The 17,077-nt window shown below is 49.1% G+C and overlaps 1 protein-coding gene across 2 annotated transcripts in view; it reads right to left on the bottom strand.

Moving 5' to 3' along the window:
- Positions 1 to 4,155: 4,155 nt before the first annotated feature.
- CAPN3 (calpain 3) overlaps positions 4,156 to 17,077 on the bottom strand; it is a 48,175-nt gene continuing 35,253 nt past the window's right edge. The window contains exons 10-24 of one of the 2 annotated variants that reach the window (XM_025883634.2): positions 16,693 to 16,853; positions 15,435 to 15,604; positions 15,092 to 15,103; positions 14,186 to 14,394; positions 13,358 to 13,394; positions 11,098 to 11,115; positions 8,094 to 8,207; positions 7,046 to 7,123; positions 6,653 to 6,710; positions 6,496 to 6,560; positions 5,942 to 6,010; positions 5,773 to 5,851; positions 5,493 to 5,609; positions 5,157 to 5,215; positions 4,156 to 4,781 (exon numbers count right to left, since the gene is read on the bottom strand). In XM_025883634.2, coding sequence (XP_025739419.1) covers positions 4,755 to 4,781; positions 5,157 to 5,215; positions 5,493 to 5,609; positions 5,773 to 5,851; positions 5,942 to 6,010; positions 6,496 to 6,560; positions 6,653 to 6,710; positions 7,046 to 7,123; positions 8,094 to 8,207; positions 11,098 to 11,115; positions 13,358 to 13,394; positions 14,186 to 14,394; positions 15,092 to 15,103; positions 15,435 to 15,604; positions 16,693 to 16,853 — 1,273 coding nt within the window. In that variant the 3' untranslated portion in view covers positions 4,156 to 4,754. The remainder of the gene's footprint in view (positions 4,782 to 5,156; positions 5,216 to 5,492; positions 5,610 to 5,772; positions 5,852 to 5,941; positions 6,011 to 6,495; positions 6,561 to 6,652; positions 6,711 to 7,045; positions 7,124 to 8,093; positions 8,208 to 11,097; positions 11,116 to 13,357; positions 13,395 to 14,185; positions 14,395 to 15,091; positions 15,104 to 15,434; positions 15,605 to 16,692; positions 16,854 to 17,077) is intronic. The other variant, XM_025883636.2, reaches the window with a different exon arrangement.

The following is a 17,077-nucleotide window of genomic DNA, read 5'->3' as shown; positions in this document are numbered from 1 at the left end:
GCAGTGACTTTCTCTGGGGACAGAAGCACTGGCTGGTTCCATTTTTGCAATCTCATTCTAACTGGTAACAGAGCTGATGGGCACCATGTTTGGGGTCCTCCCTCTAGCCTGCTAGCACTGCTAAGCATGCTTCTTGTCCCACTGAACCTACGCAAGCAGCCACACCACAACTGGGCCAAATGAGTACATCGCATCTGGGCTGGGCATGTTCCATGTCCACCCTCCCTTTGCAACAGCTGTGGCACAACCAGATGGACTCAATAGATATGTACAGAACATTCCATTCAAGCAGGAGAATACATATTCCATGCCCATGGAACAATCTCCTGGTTAGATTAGCAGCAAAACATCTTTCAATAAATTAAATATTGAAGTCATATCAAGCATATTCTCCAATGTATGAAACTAGAAATCAGTTACAATAAAAAAAAACTGGAAAAACCACAAAAATATGGAGATTAAACATGCCACTGAACAATCAGTAGGTCATTGAAATAAAGGAGATAGAAAAAAACACCCAGAGACAAGTGAAACAGAAATACGACATACCAAATCTATGGGATACGGCACAGGCCTAGTTCAAGAAAAAAATCTCAAGTAGTCTTATGTTATAGCTAAAATAAGGGAAGAAACTGGTACCTGGGTGGCTCAGTTGGTTAAGGGTCCAACTCTAGATTTTAGGTCAGGTCATGACATCAGGGTTGTGAGATTGAGCCGTGCGTCAGGCTCTGTGCTGGGTGTGGAGCCTGCTTGGGATTCTCTCTCCCCCCTCTCCCCTGACTCATGTGCCTGCTCACTCTTAAAAAAAAAAGGGGAGGAAGAAACAAAGCCCAAAAGTAAGTAGAAGGAAGGAAACATACATTTACATAAAAAAGAGACTACCAAGACAGTAGAAAGATTAATGACTAAGAGCTGTTGCTTTGGTAAAACAGACAAACCTTTAATTAGACTCACCCAAGGAAAAAAGAGGACTCAAAATCAGAAATGAAAGAGGAGATATTACGACTGATACCACAGAAATACAAAGGGTCATAAGAGACTACTGTGAACAATTATATACCAACAAATTTGATGACCTGGAAAACATGGATAAATTTCTAGAAACAACCTACCAGTGCTGAATCAAGAGGAAATAGAAAATCGTTGAACAGACTGATTGCTAGTAAGGAAACTCAAATCAATAATCAAAAACCTCCCAACAAACAAAAGCCCAGGACCAGACAGCTTCACTGGTGAATTCTACCAAACATTCAAAGAAGAATTAATACCAATTCTTCTCAAATTCTTCCAAAAAAAAAAACGGAAGAGAAGGGAACATTCCCAAACTCATTCTACAAGGCCATCATTACCCTAATACCAAAACAAGACAAGGATGACACTAGAAAATTACAAGCCAATTCTTGATGAATATACATTCAAAAATCCTCAACACAGTATTAGCAAATCAAATTAATGCATTAAAAAAAAGGGTCATACCCCACGATCAAATGGGATTTACTCCAGTGATACAAGGATGGTTCAACATCTGTAAATCAATGTAATTAACCACATTAACAAAAAGAACGATAAAAACATCATCTCAATAAACGGAGAAAAAGTATTTGACATAATTCCAACACCCATTTATGATAAAAACTCTCAAAAAGTGTTGGGTATAGAGGGAATATACCTCAACATACTAAAGACCATATATGATAAGCCCACAGCTAACAACACAATGGGGAAAAGCTACAAGCTTTTTCTCTAAGATCAGGAACGAGACAAGGATGCCCACTCTCACCACTTACTCAACATAGGTATTAGAAGTCCTAGGCAAGTCAATTAGGTAAGAAAAAGATATAAAAGGCATCCAGATTGGAAAGGAAGAAGTAAAACTGTCACTATTTGCAGATGACATGATATATATATATATAGAAAACCCCAAAGACCCCACAAACTTAGAATAAAAAGAATTCAGTGAAGTTGCAGGATACAAAATCAAGATATAAAAATATGTTACATTGCTAAACACTGATAATAGTTTGAACTATCAAATCCAGAAAATCCCATTTACAGTTGTATCATAAAGAATAAAGTGCCTATGAATAAATATAACCAAGGAAGTAAAAGACCTATACACTGGAAACTACAAAACATTAATGAAAGAAATTGAAGAAGACACAAATAAATGGAAAGATATTCAGTGCTCATGGATTGGAAGAATTAATATTGTTACAATGCCCATACTAACCAAAGCGATCTACAGATTTCAGTGCAATCCCTGTCAAAGCCCCAGTGACATATTTCACAGAGTAGACAATCCTAAAATTTTTTAAGATTTTATTTATTTGACAGAGTGGAGAGAGGGAACACAAGCAGGGGGAGTGAGAGAGGGAGAAGCAGGCTTCCTGCTGAGCAGGGAGCCCAGTGTGGAGCCAATCTTCAAATTTTTATGGAAGCACAAGAGAGCCCCAAAACCCAAAGCAATCTTAACAAAGAAGAGCCAAGCTGGTTGCTCCCTGGTTTCAAACTATTCTACCAAGCTATAGGAATCAAAACAGTATGGTACTGGCAAAAAAACACACCCAGATCAATGGAACAGAACTGAGAACCCAGAAATAAACCTACACCTATACAGATATTTTCTGATAAAGAAACCGAGAACATACAATGAGAAAAGACACTCTCTTAAAATACGTGGTGTTGGGAAAACTGATCAGCCCTATGTAAATGAAAGAAACTAGATCATTATCTTATACCATGCACAAAAATTTATTCAAAATGTATTAAAGGCTTGAATGTGAGAACTGTTCTGGAAGAAAACATAGGTGGTAAGCTCCATGACAACAGTCTTAGCATTGTTTTTGTGATCAGACTCCAAAGGCAACAGAAATAAAAGCAAAAATAAACAAGTGGGACTTGATAAGCTAAAAGGTTTCTGCACAGCAAAGGAAACCATCATCAAAACGAAAAGGTAACCTACCAAATGGAAGAACATAATTGGAAACTATACATCTGATAAGGGGTTCATATGTAAAATATATGAAGAACTCACACAACAACAACAAAAAACCCAATTAAAAAATGGAGAGAAATAGACATTTCTCCAAAGAAGACATTCAGATGGCCAGCAGGCATGTGAAAAGATACTCAACATCATTAATTATTAGGGAAATGTAAATGAAAACCCATGAGTTGCCACCTCACATCTGTCAGAATGGCTATTATCAAAAAGATAAAAAGTAATAAGTGTCAGTGAGGATGTAGAGGAAAGGGAACCTTTGGACACTTGGTGGGTTATAAGTTGGCGCAGCCACTTGGAAGAACAGTATGGAGATTGTTAAGAAAATTAAGAATGACCATGTGATCCAGCTATTGAACTACAGAGTGTTTGAAGGGTACCAAAACACTAACTTGAAAAGATACCTACACTCCTTTGTTCACTGCAGCATTATTTACAATAATCAGAATAGGAAACAACCTAAGTGTCCATCAGTGGGTGCGTGAATAAAGAAGCTATGGTGTATATGTATGGCATACTACTGAGCCATAAAAAAAGAATGAAATCTTGCTATTGGCAACAACATAGGTGGACCTTGAGGGTATTAAGCAGTGAAATAACTCAGAAGGAGAAAAACAAATACTGTATGGTTTTGCTTGTACATGGAATCTAAAAAAACAAAACTCAGATACAGAAGACAGATCAGTGGTTACCAGAGGGGAAGAGGTTTGGGAGGGGGGTGGGTAGTAGGCACAAAAGGGGGTCGATGGTAGGGTGTTGGATAGCAAGCAGACTTTTGGGTGAGTATAGTGTCTACAGATGTCAAATCACACCTGACACTCCTCAAAAACAAAAACCACAACTACATCTCTGTTCCATTACACTCAGGTAACTGGCCCCTCCAGTGACAGGGCTGCTCATTTATTCTTGATATTCTATACACCAACAGCTCTTCCCTTTCTTACCGATCTTGGAAAGTATCGGAGTGACTCCTGTGTTCAAGAAATACCAATAGGCACGGTTACCATGGGATCCAGGTTTTGTTTGTGTGTGCATATGTGTCTCTTGTTGTCTTCTGAAACTCGGGCTCTCTGCATGACAGTGAGTGTAACATTGGAGGCTACTCAGCCCTGCTCTGGCTGATACTCTAAATGTGAGAAGACAAAACACAACTGAACCAGCCATACACATGCCTTTATTTAGATCAACTCTTTTTCAGAATGCAGCCAAACTTATGAGTCAGTATCCAGCCCTCTTCCACTGAGCTAGTTTATCCCAGAGCAGGCCCATCCTGAAACAATGAGAACCAAGTGCTAGTTTGGTTACCGTCCCATGGGTGACACGAAGGCGACGGAGGACACTAACACAGGAAGTGCTGGGTGCCATTGGCAAACGCTTCTGTGAACAGCCTAGGGCAAGCTAAGGAGAGCATTTACTTCAGAGCTGAGGCCGCTCAGATCCTGAGCAAACCGCTCAGCTGGACTACAACTTGCTGAGGCAGACAGACACGTGGCTCCATGTGGCGAAAGGACAAAATTATTCTCTCTCATTTCTTAACTGAAGGGTCAGTGTGGGTGTGACAGATGGACAGATGCCCTGAGGCCGAGTGGGGAGTGAAGCAGAGGAGGAACGAGACCGATGAGGTGCCTGGAGGCTTGCTGGGGGGCCGGGCGGGGCGCAGCTACAGTGTCCTTTGAGGTAAGTGGCTCTAGCTATATTGGATGAAATGGAAATCCTGAGTGATCTCTATGGCCTTGGATGAGGCCAGCTTGGTTCAGGCATACATGGTGAGCTGCAGCCACTGAAAGAGGAAGTCCCAAGATCAGAATGCAACCAAGAAAAGAGAGCCCAACCCTAAGGGTCTGATAAGGTGGGGGGAGAATGACAGCCCCAGCATGCCAGACCCTGGGAAGATTTTCTAAGAAGCAGTGGTTTAGGGCCTGCTTCTCCGATCTCTACTAGGAAGGTATGTTTTCCCGCAGAAAAGCCTTTTAGGATCTGAGTACCCTTTGGAGTCTTCCCCCAGTATGCATTCCCTATGAAGTTGCCTTTCTATTCCTTTCCTAGGCCATCCCTCCCCCAGCATTTGGAAGCGAGGAGCACACAGTGCCTCCAGTCACCCTCCACCTGGAATTTTAAGGTACAGGGTGAATATACTGCTTCTGTTAGGCTTTACCTCGAGAACGTTGAGTTTGATGATACCGTCTCCATCCTTGTCAAATGCATTAAAAGCTCCTGTGGGGAAGAACACACAGGCAGTTGCAGGCTCACTTCCCCTCCACTACTGTAACTTCTCTTCAGAGGACCGTGTGCTACGTGCTGTCCTTCAGCACAAAAATGTGCCAGGCAGGGTAGGCACAATCACCCTCCCTTTACCAGCCCATTCTGAGCTTAAAGTGGGCCTTTGCCTTTGTTCAGCTTGGAGAGAGTAGACTGGAAGACGGTCAGGCCGAGATTCCTAGCGGTGCGGCCATCCGGCCCCAGGGCACGGAAGGGCGGCCCCCGCACTTACTGAACATGCCCTCCAGCCTGACGAAGCAGCAGATGAAGCTGTCGAAGTCGATGTTCATGTGTTTGTCTGCGTAGCGCATGGTAATGATGTCGTAGAGCTGGCTGTTGAGGTGAAAACCTGTGGAGGGCGGTGTGGGGAAGGAGGAAGTAGGCTGAGTCCTTGCCTGCATTATGTCCTGTTCCCTGCCTCTCAGCCACCCCGTGTCCCTCCTCTGTCCCCCCAACCCACCGACTCCGCTAGCCCTGTCCATGTCCCCACCCCCCACCGTCTTCCCCAGCACCTGCGTCATTGACTGCATTTCGCATCTCATAGCTGTTGATGGTACCAGATTGGTCTGTGTCATAGTGTTTGAAAATTCTCTGGCAACAGAAAATTTGCAGACAGAGGTTACACGGTAAACCCCAGAATTAGCCCCCCTCCTTCACTCGCATGCTTCCTTCTCTTCTCACCTGCCAGGCTTTAATCTTCTTCCAGAGGTGATGGAACTCTTGCAAGTTCAGCCTGCCAGAGCCATCTGTCTGGAGGAAGGAGGTCAGGGCTACAGGACACGCATAGCGAGATCCCCCTGGACCGGGAGGAGGGGGTTCTAGCGACTCCAGGGAAGGTCACCTCACAGGAAGGCTCTGCCCCGGGTAGCCACCCACTGCCCTGTCCTGGTATTTAACCCTCCCTTCCACGCCTCCGCAGTCAGAGTTCGTGTCTGCTCTAAAACCCAGGGAGCCTGTCTCCTCAGGACCATGTTGGCTTAGACCAGGCCCTGGGCAGAATCCTAGGCCTGAGGTGAGGGCAGAGGTTAGGGGCTGGTTATAGCCCAATGTCCTGCCCAGCTGTGCCTCCTCCAACAGCCCCCTTCAGACCAGTAGCTCAGGACCTCAAGTCCTCCCTTAGGCACAAATTTGGGCCTCTCTTTCTGACTGGGCACCCCTTGTTGCCTTGGCCCCCGTGGGCTGCACAGGGGCTGATGACAGAGAAGTGTGGTGGGGAAGGGCAGCAGGAAGGATACATCCATGAGGGCGATCATGCTACGGCAGGACTCCAGCGTGAACCCTTGTGTCTTCAGGTCCTTATCTGGGGGGTAGGGAAGAGTGAGGAGCTTCTTTCAGGTACCTGGACACCCGCTCCTGCCTGCCCGTCCTCCACATACACTGTGAACCACTCACGTTTGTTCACAACCGTGTTAAGGATATTCTTGAGCTCATCTGCACAGACCTCCATGTCCTGAGGAGGAAGGAAGTAGAGAAGAACAGTCTGCAAAACAAGTCCCAGCTGTCCGTGCTTGTCAAGTCTCGGTCACTGCCGTGCTGTCCTGGGAAGCCGGGGCTTTTCCAAGGAAGACACGGCGCCCTCCACGTCCAGACTGCAGTGGGCAGCTCAGGGCATAAAGGCCTCTGAGCCACCCAAGCGGATGATGGTCTAGGACCTGACTGGTGGGTTTTTTCTGTACTACACATACATAGCCCCTGCTTCCACCAAAAGCCTAATGACCCCTACTGAACAATAGTGAAATAACCGGTCATTTGAGCAGGAGAGGAGTCAGGGTTGGCGGTACTCACATCGCCTGCTATCTGCCTAAAAATGTTCCGGAACTGCAACTGCTCCTCACTCTCTTGGTCAGTGTTGCCAGGCCGTGGCTGTGGAAGCACAAAGGAAGACTGGTTCACAGGTCATCAGGGAGATGGGCAGACGCAGGAGGAAATTCTTTCAGGGCCGAAGCAGCCAGAGTGTCGAAACAGCCCTAGGTGGCAGCAGGAGCTGGGTACAGGACAAAGGCTTTTCTTTCTTAGTTGAGCCTAGTGAGCTGGAGTGAGAATCCTCTAGGCCCCAGTGACCCTTCATTCCAGACATCCTAGCCAGAGAGCTTACATCAGCCATGCAGACATGTGGACAGCCCCCTTGGCCCTCTCTCCCCACCCACCAGCTAGAGCCTTCCCCACTGTTTTCAACTTGACCTTCTCAACCAGATGAGAAGGACAGAGGGGACCAGAGCATTCTGACACCTCCAGCCACCTGTGTCCACCTGTGTCTTCAAGGCTAAGTCCTCGGAGGACCCCCCCACTCCACTGCATGGACCCTGCAGCATAGAGGACGTGGCCCTGGCTTTGTCTGTGGGCTTTGGTCCCTTAGCCTCAGCCCCACTAAGTTTCTATGCCCCCCTCTCCCCACTTGAATAGAATACCCTTCCCTGGGCTCTGCGGGCCTCCATTTCTGAGGTCCACCCCCTTTTCTGCTACTATCCTCTATTCCTCTCACTGTCAAGAGCTCGAAGATGCCAGGAAACAGGGGCTGCTCTGTCTTGGGCTCTCTCAAGCTGGTTGTGTCTCAGGCTTTGCCTCCCGTTTCCTTCACTGTCCGGGCTGGGGGCTCCAACGGGCAGGCTCAGCCTGTCCTTCCCAGGCCCAGGACTGGCGTGGTGTGGCTGCCAACCCCCAAGACATTCACCCAAGCAGCACCCCAAATTTTAGGAGAACTTGATGAGAGAAAAGGTCAGTGGGATACATCCAAACCTCCAGATGTTATAGGGACACCCCACCCTAGAGCCCCTCCAATCCAGAGGACCCCAGGGTATGCTGGCCACCCCATTCATGCCACATGCTCAGAAACCTGTGGGGATTTCTCTTGCTTATCAGGGCTTGTTTTGTCTTTGCCCTCCTCTGATTCCTGGTCCACACCCAGGTCCTTGTTGCTGTTTGCTCTGTCCGAAACGAAGATGATGGGCTGGAGAGAAGAGGGAAGTGGGAAGGGGCAGGGAGGAAGCAGGGATTACAGGCTGAGCGGGCACGTGGCATGTTTCAAGTAAAAACATGGGCTTAGAGCAGATAGATATGGCTTCCAGTTTCCCCACTTATTAGTTGTGTGTGCTTGGGCAAGTTTCTTCACTTCTCTGAATACCTGTAAACTACAGAAACTATCTCAGTTCCTTATCTCCTGATGGTGGAGCTCTGAGGGTTAAGGTCGTCAGTACACGTGAAAATGCTAAGAGTGTTAAAAGCAGTGTGATTTATATTTTTCAAGTATTTTGGAGGCTTTTTCTTTTTAAATGGAAATACTGTTCAAATTAAATTTCCCCAGAAGCCCAGTGTATATGAAGTCATTGAAGACAAGCTTCTCTGCCCGATGAAGAGGATAGAGCTTTTTTCCCTCAGCACACCCATGTCACCCATGGTAGCTGGGAGGCACCAACAAGGAACCTCTACGACTCTGCAGAGGACAGACTGAAAAAAGGTCTCGGATTAGTGGCACAGTCAGTGCGGGAGAGGTCAGAACACGGAGCTGGAAGTCCAGCGCTGCCCTCACATACAAGCAATATCCTCTCTGGCCTCTGGTTACTCATCCATTAATGTGGATGACAAAACCTGCTTGACCTTTCCCATAGGACTCTTGGGTGGGGGTGCGCATGAGATACCAAGTATAAAGTTGTACTGCAAAATATTTCAGACTCAAGACATGCTCATGCAAGTGAAGAGGACACAAAAAGAGTAGAGAGCAGTTGCCATGCTACGTGGATCCCAGCTGGAGCCATATGCCGCACAGGGAAAGCCAGAAGAAAGCTAAGGCGTCAGGGTTTGTGGCTGCCGTGCGGAAAGCAATGGGGCAATCAGAGTCTCTCAATGCAGAAAAGCAACCTGACTAGTTTCTGAATCTCTGCTCTTCCATGCTGTTCATCTAGAAGAGCACCAATGGGCAGACCTGTGGAAACAAGCTTCCAGAACTTTGGTTCCCAGCAGGCCCCAAAGGCTCTGGCTTGCCCTGCCTTTCAAGCAAAGGGTCTTGCTCAAGCAAGTGATTCTTGTGGGGCTCCTAGAGCAGGTGTGGATCACAGTTGCAGGGGAAATGTGTGCCTATGGACATGGTGTGTCCATGGGTCACCCCTGCTAAGGCACACGTCTCTGGGCCTAAGTGTGGGTCTGGATAACACAGGTCTTGGAGTGTAAGGAGCCTGAACCAGATTGGTAAGGGCAAGGAACATGGGTTTAGAGCAGATAGATATGGCTTCCAGTTTCCCCACTCATTAGTTGTGTGTCCTTGGGCAAGTTTCTTCACTTCTCTGAATATTTGTAAACTATCTACAGAAAGGGAATGATAATGGCACCTACGTTATAGATGCTGTTGTAACAGAAAGCAGTGTATGTTTTACCCCTAGCACAGTGCCTGATATGTGGTAGGTGCTTGATCAATGTCAGCTCTGGTCTGCACCAGCTTCAATACTCAGAGGACCTCTATGTTGGATCTTTCCAGGAACCACCATAAACACTAGCACCAAACCTTGTCTGATGGCCTATGGCAACTACCTTATGGACTTGAGGATTCTCAAATGTCATTTCCGGATGGCACTCTGGTCAACCCAAAATTTGGAACGGGTTAGCCATCATGGTAGGCCCCGGAGACCATGGGAAGGTTATGGGGTAAACGGAACAAGGATGTAGGAGGGAGTTTGAATTGCTCAACAACTGTAATCTTGAATTCTAAAACTACACAAAGGGAACAGTGCCCCTGGTCCCAGATGAAAGCTTAGCTCGGAGGCCCCTGAGATGCTCTAAGCACACATGGTCGCCTTTAGCAATAGTGTCCTTACAGCCGAGTGGTTATAACCAGGACACGTAGGAGGAGATCTTAGAGGCCCTGGTGAATCCATAGATCACCACAACCTACCAAGACCCCAAGAGGGGAAGCTGCCCAGGTAGCTCTCATTCCCCATTAAACCAGTCAGGCTGATGAGCTCCTCTGGGGCTGTGAGATCTCTTCCCTCTGCCCCACTGCTAGCTGGACGCAGCACGCCGAGTCTGTTGGGTCCCATGGCTTTAGCGGAGCCTGCGTTTGGAACGAGAGATCACTTGTCTAGAAGGGGATTTGGAACAAGAGCGTCTCCTGGAATAAGAGCCCCAGCAATGACTTAGCCTCTCTGGGCACCCTCTTTTGCCCCAACCCTGGCAGGCCAAGAGAAAAGGACGAGTGGGGAGCAGGCAGGGAAAAGAAAGGAGGGAGAAGGAGCAGTCCTGTCCACGGAGCAGGTGGCTGGTAGCTTGAGACCAGCTCCCTGGAAACCCTCGCACACCTACCTCACTGTGCCCTGAGAAACAACCAGCTGCCATTCCCTCCAAGAATCAAGCCTTGCTTAGCAGAGCCAAACCCACTTCTGAGAGAAAAGGGGTGCTCCTTCTGGTGTTTGCAAGAGGCCCGTTTTCACTGGTTGGCCATCCCCTCCCTCCCTCATTGGAGAGGTGGGCATGGGGGTGCAGAGCAGACTCTGGGGCCAGACTGCCCGGCTCCCAGTGCAGGCTCTAACACTTACTGGCTCTGCAGCCTTGGACAAGTCAGTTCATCTGTCTGCACCTTGTCCTCTGAAAGTGGGGATACTGACAGTACCAGTTTCACAGGGTCATTGTGAGGATTGAGCATATCCATGCAAAGCACCTGGAAGAGTGCCTGGCATGCAGCCTTCCCTTGGCCCGTGTAACATTGGTCCACACCCAGAGCTGCACCTCGGGCCCAGGAGGGTGGCGGGGGGGGGGCAGTGAGGGAGGAGGCAAGTCTGGTACACATGCAGTCACACACACACATGCACAAACACCCTCTGCTGTCTACCCACTCACCCTGTTACACCCACCTTGGTTTTTTTCTTTTTCTGCATAAGGAAAGGAAACAATAAATGCAGAATGAGTGAAAGTCAAGTTTCCAGAAAACCCAGTGGCTTTTGGCTTCCCTGTGACTTGGTCCTCAGCTTGGGGTGAGGTTCCGGGGTCCAGGAATCTGGCCTACATAGAACCAAAAGAGGCCTGGAGGGTGAAGGGAGGTGAGAATTTTCTGGGCCCAGAGACCGGCGGCTGCCCTGGTGGCGGCTCTGGTTTATAATCCACTCCTATTCTGGACACCACCAAGGAAAGGGATCTTCTGGCTAATGTTTTGTATTTTTTTTTAAATTAATTTATTGGACAGAGAGACACTGAGAGAAGGAACACAAGCAGGGGGAGTGGGAGAGGGAGAAGCAGGCTTCCCACGGAGCAGGGAGCCGATGCGGGGCTCGATCCCAGGACCCTGGGATCATGACCTATGCCGAAGGCAGACGCTTAATGACTGAGCCACTGAGGCGCCAATGTTTTGTATTTTTAATGGAAGTTAGTTACTAAAACACCAAAAGAAGTGGCTCACCCAAATTTGCCTAAAAATGAATTTTGTTTGATTTACAGAGTTTTGGGTTTTGTTTTCTTTTTTGTTTTTTTTCTGTTGTTTTTGCAAATATTTAACAGGGAGAGACTTAATATGGAAATCTAGGTTTTGGGCTTTAAAAAATAAATAAAACTAGAAGGTCTGGCAGGCTGCATGCGCCTGCGACCCACTGTGGCAAAAATGGGGAGCTGAGAGTAGCTGCTGTCGGCGCCCTCCAGATGCCACAGTCACCACCACTCCAGTTGTCCCTCCAACACTGAAGCTTAAGAGTCTGTTGAGAACTGCAGGCCATATGCCTGTGTCCAGGGACATCCACACCCCCACACCTGCCTGCCCTGTTCAGGTGGCATGCCAGTTCCCATACTCTCCTGAGTTTGAAATTCCTGATAAATATACTACGCTGATGACTAATGTTTAAAAGATAAGAATAGAGGCGCCTGGGTGGCTCAGTGGGTTAAGCGTCTGACTTTAGCTCAGGTCGTGATCTTGGGGTCAAACCCTGCATTGGGTTCCACACTCAGCAGGGAGTCTGCTTGTCCCTCTGCCTCTGCCCCACCCCTTGCGTGTGCTCTCTCCTTCTCTCAAATAAATAAATAAAATCTTTAAAAATATATAAAATAAAAGATAAGAACAGAACCAAATGCACTTAATACTAAAACCAATGTCCCATGATAATTCAGAAGGCACTTGGACAGGGTCAGGTTTAGAACCGTGAGTGTGACTACCCAGAAGACAGTTCGGTGGGGCATTTGCTGTACTCTTATTGGCCAAAGTCACACAGCACAAGGGACTGGTTTACAAACCAGGGCCCCAAGGCCTAAGGCAGGCACAAGACTCCTTAATACAAGGAGACACCACATACGCCAACTCTGTGCTTGTAACTCTGGGATTCACATCCCTGGGAACAGGTCTTGGCATGTGACCAAGGAAAGAGCCTGAACCTGGGCTCTAGGAATCTAGATGTCAGTTCCAGCCCTGTCACTTATGAGCTCTGGGAACCCAAGGGAGCCATTTAACCCCACTGGGCCTCTCCTTCCTTACTTTAATGCCAGGGATAATAATAACCTTATTGCATCTCAGAAACTTTGCAAGGATCAAGTGAGGTAATGCACGGGAGAAGTACCTTGTAAGATATAAAGCCCATGACTAATAACCACCGTGTGGGAGCCCATGCTGTGCCAGACACTTCACATACATGATCTCACCAATTCCAACGTCACAAAGCCTTGCAAGGCACCTCCTATTCTATTTTACAGAGGAGGAAAACTGAGGGGTTATGTAACTTGTCCAAATCACCCAGCTGGTAGGTGGAGGACCCAGGTTTTGACACTGACTCCAGAGCTAGTGTGTATATTATGTATCTGAGATTGGCCCTCATAATCCAAGCTAGTTGCTGCCCTTGGTGTCCCTTCCTATGGCTTTGACCCCTCCCTCTAGCGGTTCAAACCACTTCTCCCCTCTAGGACTCTCTTCTGCACGTCCTAGCCCCTGGGCTGTGTGGCCCCAGCGCCATGAGGCCTGTTACTCTAGTCATGGCAAAGAAAAATTGCAAGAATGTGGAAGAATTGCTCTGCACGCCCCCAGACTCCCATCTTCCTTTGCCAGTACCCTCTCTCCCCTCCACCACCCTTCTCTCCCCTGCCTGGATTAGGGAAGGTGACCCTCGGGACCTTTTCACACATCAGAACCAAACCACTCACCACTGGCCGATCCACGGAGATTGTATTTTCAACTTCCCTGTGAGAAACACAAACGTGGGGGGGGGGGTCTCAGTGTCACCAGGAGCAAGCAGGAAGCACAGAGAGGATTTGCTCAGGTCATGCAGCTTCTCAGAGCCAGATCGGGACTGACCTCAAAGGAACCCCAGGACCTAATTCTCCCACCGCAGGAACCAGCCCCATGTTGGCACCAGCCCCAGCAGCCAAGGGCACACACATGGGTTCTTGCTGGCTTTGCCCAGAGCTCCCCAAAGTCAGGCCCAGCCACCTACCCATGGACCTTGTGTTTCTTTCAAGGGCAGAGTTCAGAGGAGTCGGGCTTATGAGCTCATCTTCAATGACCAAAAATGCAGGATGTGGCCGTGCTGACTTCCCTGGCCACCTTACCTAAAAATTCCATCACCCCCAATGCCTCCTATTCCTGTTCCCTACTCTCTTTCTTTCTTCTTATCACTTATCTTCCTGTAACATATATGTGTGTGTTTTTCCCCATGCCTTGTCTCCTGTTAGAATGTTAAACTCCACGAGGGCAGGGATTTCTTTGTTTAATTCACTGCCTAGCCTCAGTGCCTATAAGAAGAGTGCTTGGAACACAGCAGGTGCTCAAGAAATATCTGTGGGATGACAGACTGACTGAATGGAGGAGGTGAGGCTAGTGGCTCAGGAGCAGGGGAAGAGGGACGACGGACAGCCTGGTCAGCCTTATCCAGGACTCCTAGAGGGGACTGGTCCAGCTACCTCATGCCTCCAGTCTCTGGAATGGGCTGCATGGGCTTTTAGGGACAGGTGGGGAACAGGGGGCTGACTCACTCAGAGAGGTTCCTCTTTTCGGAGAAGACCCGGAGGATGAATTCTCCCTCCTGGTGGGGCTCATAGGTGGAGGGTACAATGACGTACTCGCTGGGAGGCAGGCGGAAGCGCTCGGACACCTCTCGCATATTGATGTAGGTTTTGCTCCTGGCCTTGGAAGCATTGTACAGGAAGAAGTCCTTCTGCAGGTGCTGTTTGTTCCCATGCATCTGATGGAGAGAAGAGCCAAGGAACTGAGCTCCTTGCGAAGGACACCCTGTCCTGCTCACAGCCCCCCGGGGGTCTCTTCCCGACTCCCTGGTCACCCAGTTCACAGTCATGACCTACCTACCTCCAACTCCCAAGGCCTCAAATAGCTCAATATCCCCGGAGCTCCCTACCCCATTTCCTCCTCCTTTTCTGTTGTGATTCAGAAGTGAAGGTCAAGTCTATCATTCCCCCACTTACCGGAACTGCTGCTGGTCAGCTCCAAATCACCTCCAGGCTGGGGAAGGACCCCAAGGAGGCAGGAGGGGCCTTGGCTGGGGTCTGAGGGAGGCGATTCCTCCATCCCAAAGAGGGCAGTCACCCTCAGAATGTGTCTGTGTGACTGTGTGTGTGTAATTGTGAGTGCAAATGTGTATGAGTATGAGCAAGTGTGTGCGCATGTGTGTGAGACATGAATATGAATGTGTGAGAGCATGTGTGTGACTGTCTCTGGTGGGAAGAAAGAAAGGGCACATCGTGACAGTGACAGTCGGGAGGCCACCCTGAGGCACCTCTCTGGAGTTCGTGACACAGGCAAGACCCTCCCCTGTCATAGTCCTGCCCTCAAACCCCACCAGGAAGCTTCCCGATGTGCCACTGACGGACACAGGACCCCCGGGCAATGCTGCACACAATTGCTGGCCACTGCCACTTCTATACCTCTTTGGGAACCTTGAGGAGAAACAGAAAAAAGAAGATGCTCAGATTCTGTGGATTTCTCATCTGAATCGGGATGAAAATCACGCAGGAAGGGAATGCCAGCAACCATGCAGTGAGTGCAGAAGCCTGATTTCCCACCACCTATCCAGCCAGCCCCAGCCCCACTCCACTTCCCCCATCCCAGGTTTTTTTCCTCCTGTGACAAATATCTAAGAGCTTCTGACACAAGTGGGCCTGATACCAGGAGTTCTGGGGGTCACTGAGTACTGGGGATCCCCCGAAACCCTCCCCTCTGAGGAATGTAATGTGTGTCTAGGGCTGAAGCTGGTCAGGAGCTGCACACCTCGTAGATGGCAAAGCCAATGGTGAACAGGTTGGCCCCCAGCTTCCGGTCCTTCCGCCGGTTCTTCTGCATCAGGGCCACCAGGAAGCTGCAGATCACCTCAGAGTCGTCGGGGTCATCGTCCTCCTCCAGGAGCTTCAGACGGTACTGGGGGTTGGTCCAGAAAGTGTCTGTGCCCCCCAGGAAAGAAATGTATGTTCGGATCTGCCTCTCAGAGAACGGGCAGGAAGAGGAATAAGACAGAGGGGACCTGCTTATCTCCTGCCTCTAGGTGCTCAATAAATACAGAAGGAGTGATTCCGGCGTTTGTCAAATGACGTGGGGGGAGCAGTGGGTAGCCTGGACCTTTCTACAGATGGAGCCCCACTGCTTGGCTGTTTGGCTCCTCCTCCTTCTCTGAACTGTGATTCTCAGTCTCTGCTGATGGCTTCCCTTTCCTCGCCTGCCCTTGAAATGCTGTTGGTCCCTGGGATGTGGGCTCAGGCCTCTCTCCCACCCCACTGTTCTATGCCCCCAGGCCGTCTTATCCACTTTTTAACTGTCCCTGCATAATGACGATGCAGATCCCAGCCCCCATGTGCATTTGACTCCCTCCCTCCCTCCTTCCCTCCCTCCTTCTTCTCTTCTTTCCATCCTCTCTCCCACAAATATATGTTGAGTTCTAATCATACAACCAAGGACCATTCTAATCTGTGCATCCAATTCTCTGTGACACATCTTCACCTGGATATTCTACAGGGGCCTCAAACTTCCCACGTCCCCAGCTCAACTCCCCTCCCTACAAGCCCACGACCAACTCCACCAAAAAGCCAACAACACGCTGAGTTTTTTCTCCTGTGTGTCTTATGTTGCGACACTGACACCATCCCCTCAGGCCCCCCCAAACTGGGAAACTTGAAGTCACTCTTCAGGGACTTCACCCAATATTCTGTCCCCTGAACCTGCCCCCTTCCCTCCATCTCCACTGCTTGGGACATGCTCCGGCTCTCATCATCTCTGGCTTGCACCCTTGCCGTCGCTGCTAACTCTGGGTTCAGTCCCCATCCTCAGCATTAGGAACGCAGCATCGTTCTGACACAGTGTCCTGCTTAAAAGTTGTTACCAGCTCCCTACTGCACGCTCCTCAGCCTGGCCGTCTCCTTCTCGGTAAAATGGGGAGGGTTTCATAAGACAAGATACCCCTGGGAACTTAGTACAGACTCAGCTCCCCCTGGAACTGGTTCTGCACAGCCCCTCCCCCATCCAGAGCCTCTCCCACCTGGGAAGTTGCGGCAGCCTCCGGCAGAGCAGCCCCTCACCCAGCGGCCCTCATTCACGGACACTGTCCACGTCTGCAGCTTGTCGGACTCCAGGGCATCGGCCGTGAGGTTGCAGATCTCCAGTTTTGTGAAATGGTAGATGAAATCGTCATATGACATCCTGAGGGGTTGGAAGAGAGAGACCCATATGGGAGGCTGGGACGAGCGCTGCATGATCAGACAGTTCAGGCGAACTTGGGGATGGGCCCGCAGACGACCCTGTCTCTCCCTTTTAGGGTACACACTGTTCTCATGTCTCCACCCCAAACTAGCATCTCTTCCAGGAATGACTCAAACTTCTATGTCCTTGATGGGAGAGCTTGGCAGCACTTCAGTTCTCCAATA

This window comes from Callorhinus ursinus, unplaced genomic scaffold (genome assembly GCF_003265705.2).
Source record: "Callorhinus ursinus isolate GAN/ISIS: 27379988/994484 unplaced genomic scaffold, GSC_fseal_2.0 scaffold25, whole genome shotgun sequence".
Taxonomy (NCBI): Eukaryota; Metazoa; Chordata; class Mammalia; order Carnivora; family Otariidae; genus Callorhinus; species Callorhinus ursinus.
This window is presented reverse-complemented; position numbering and strand designations above follow the sequence as displayed.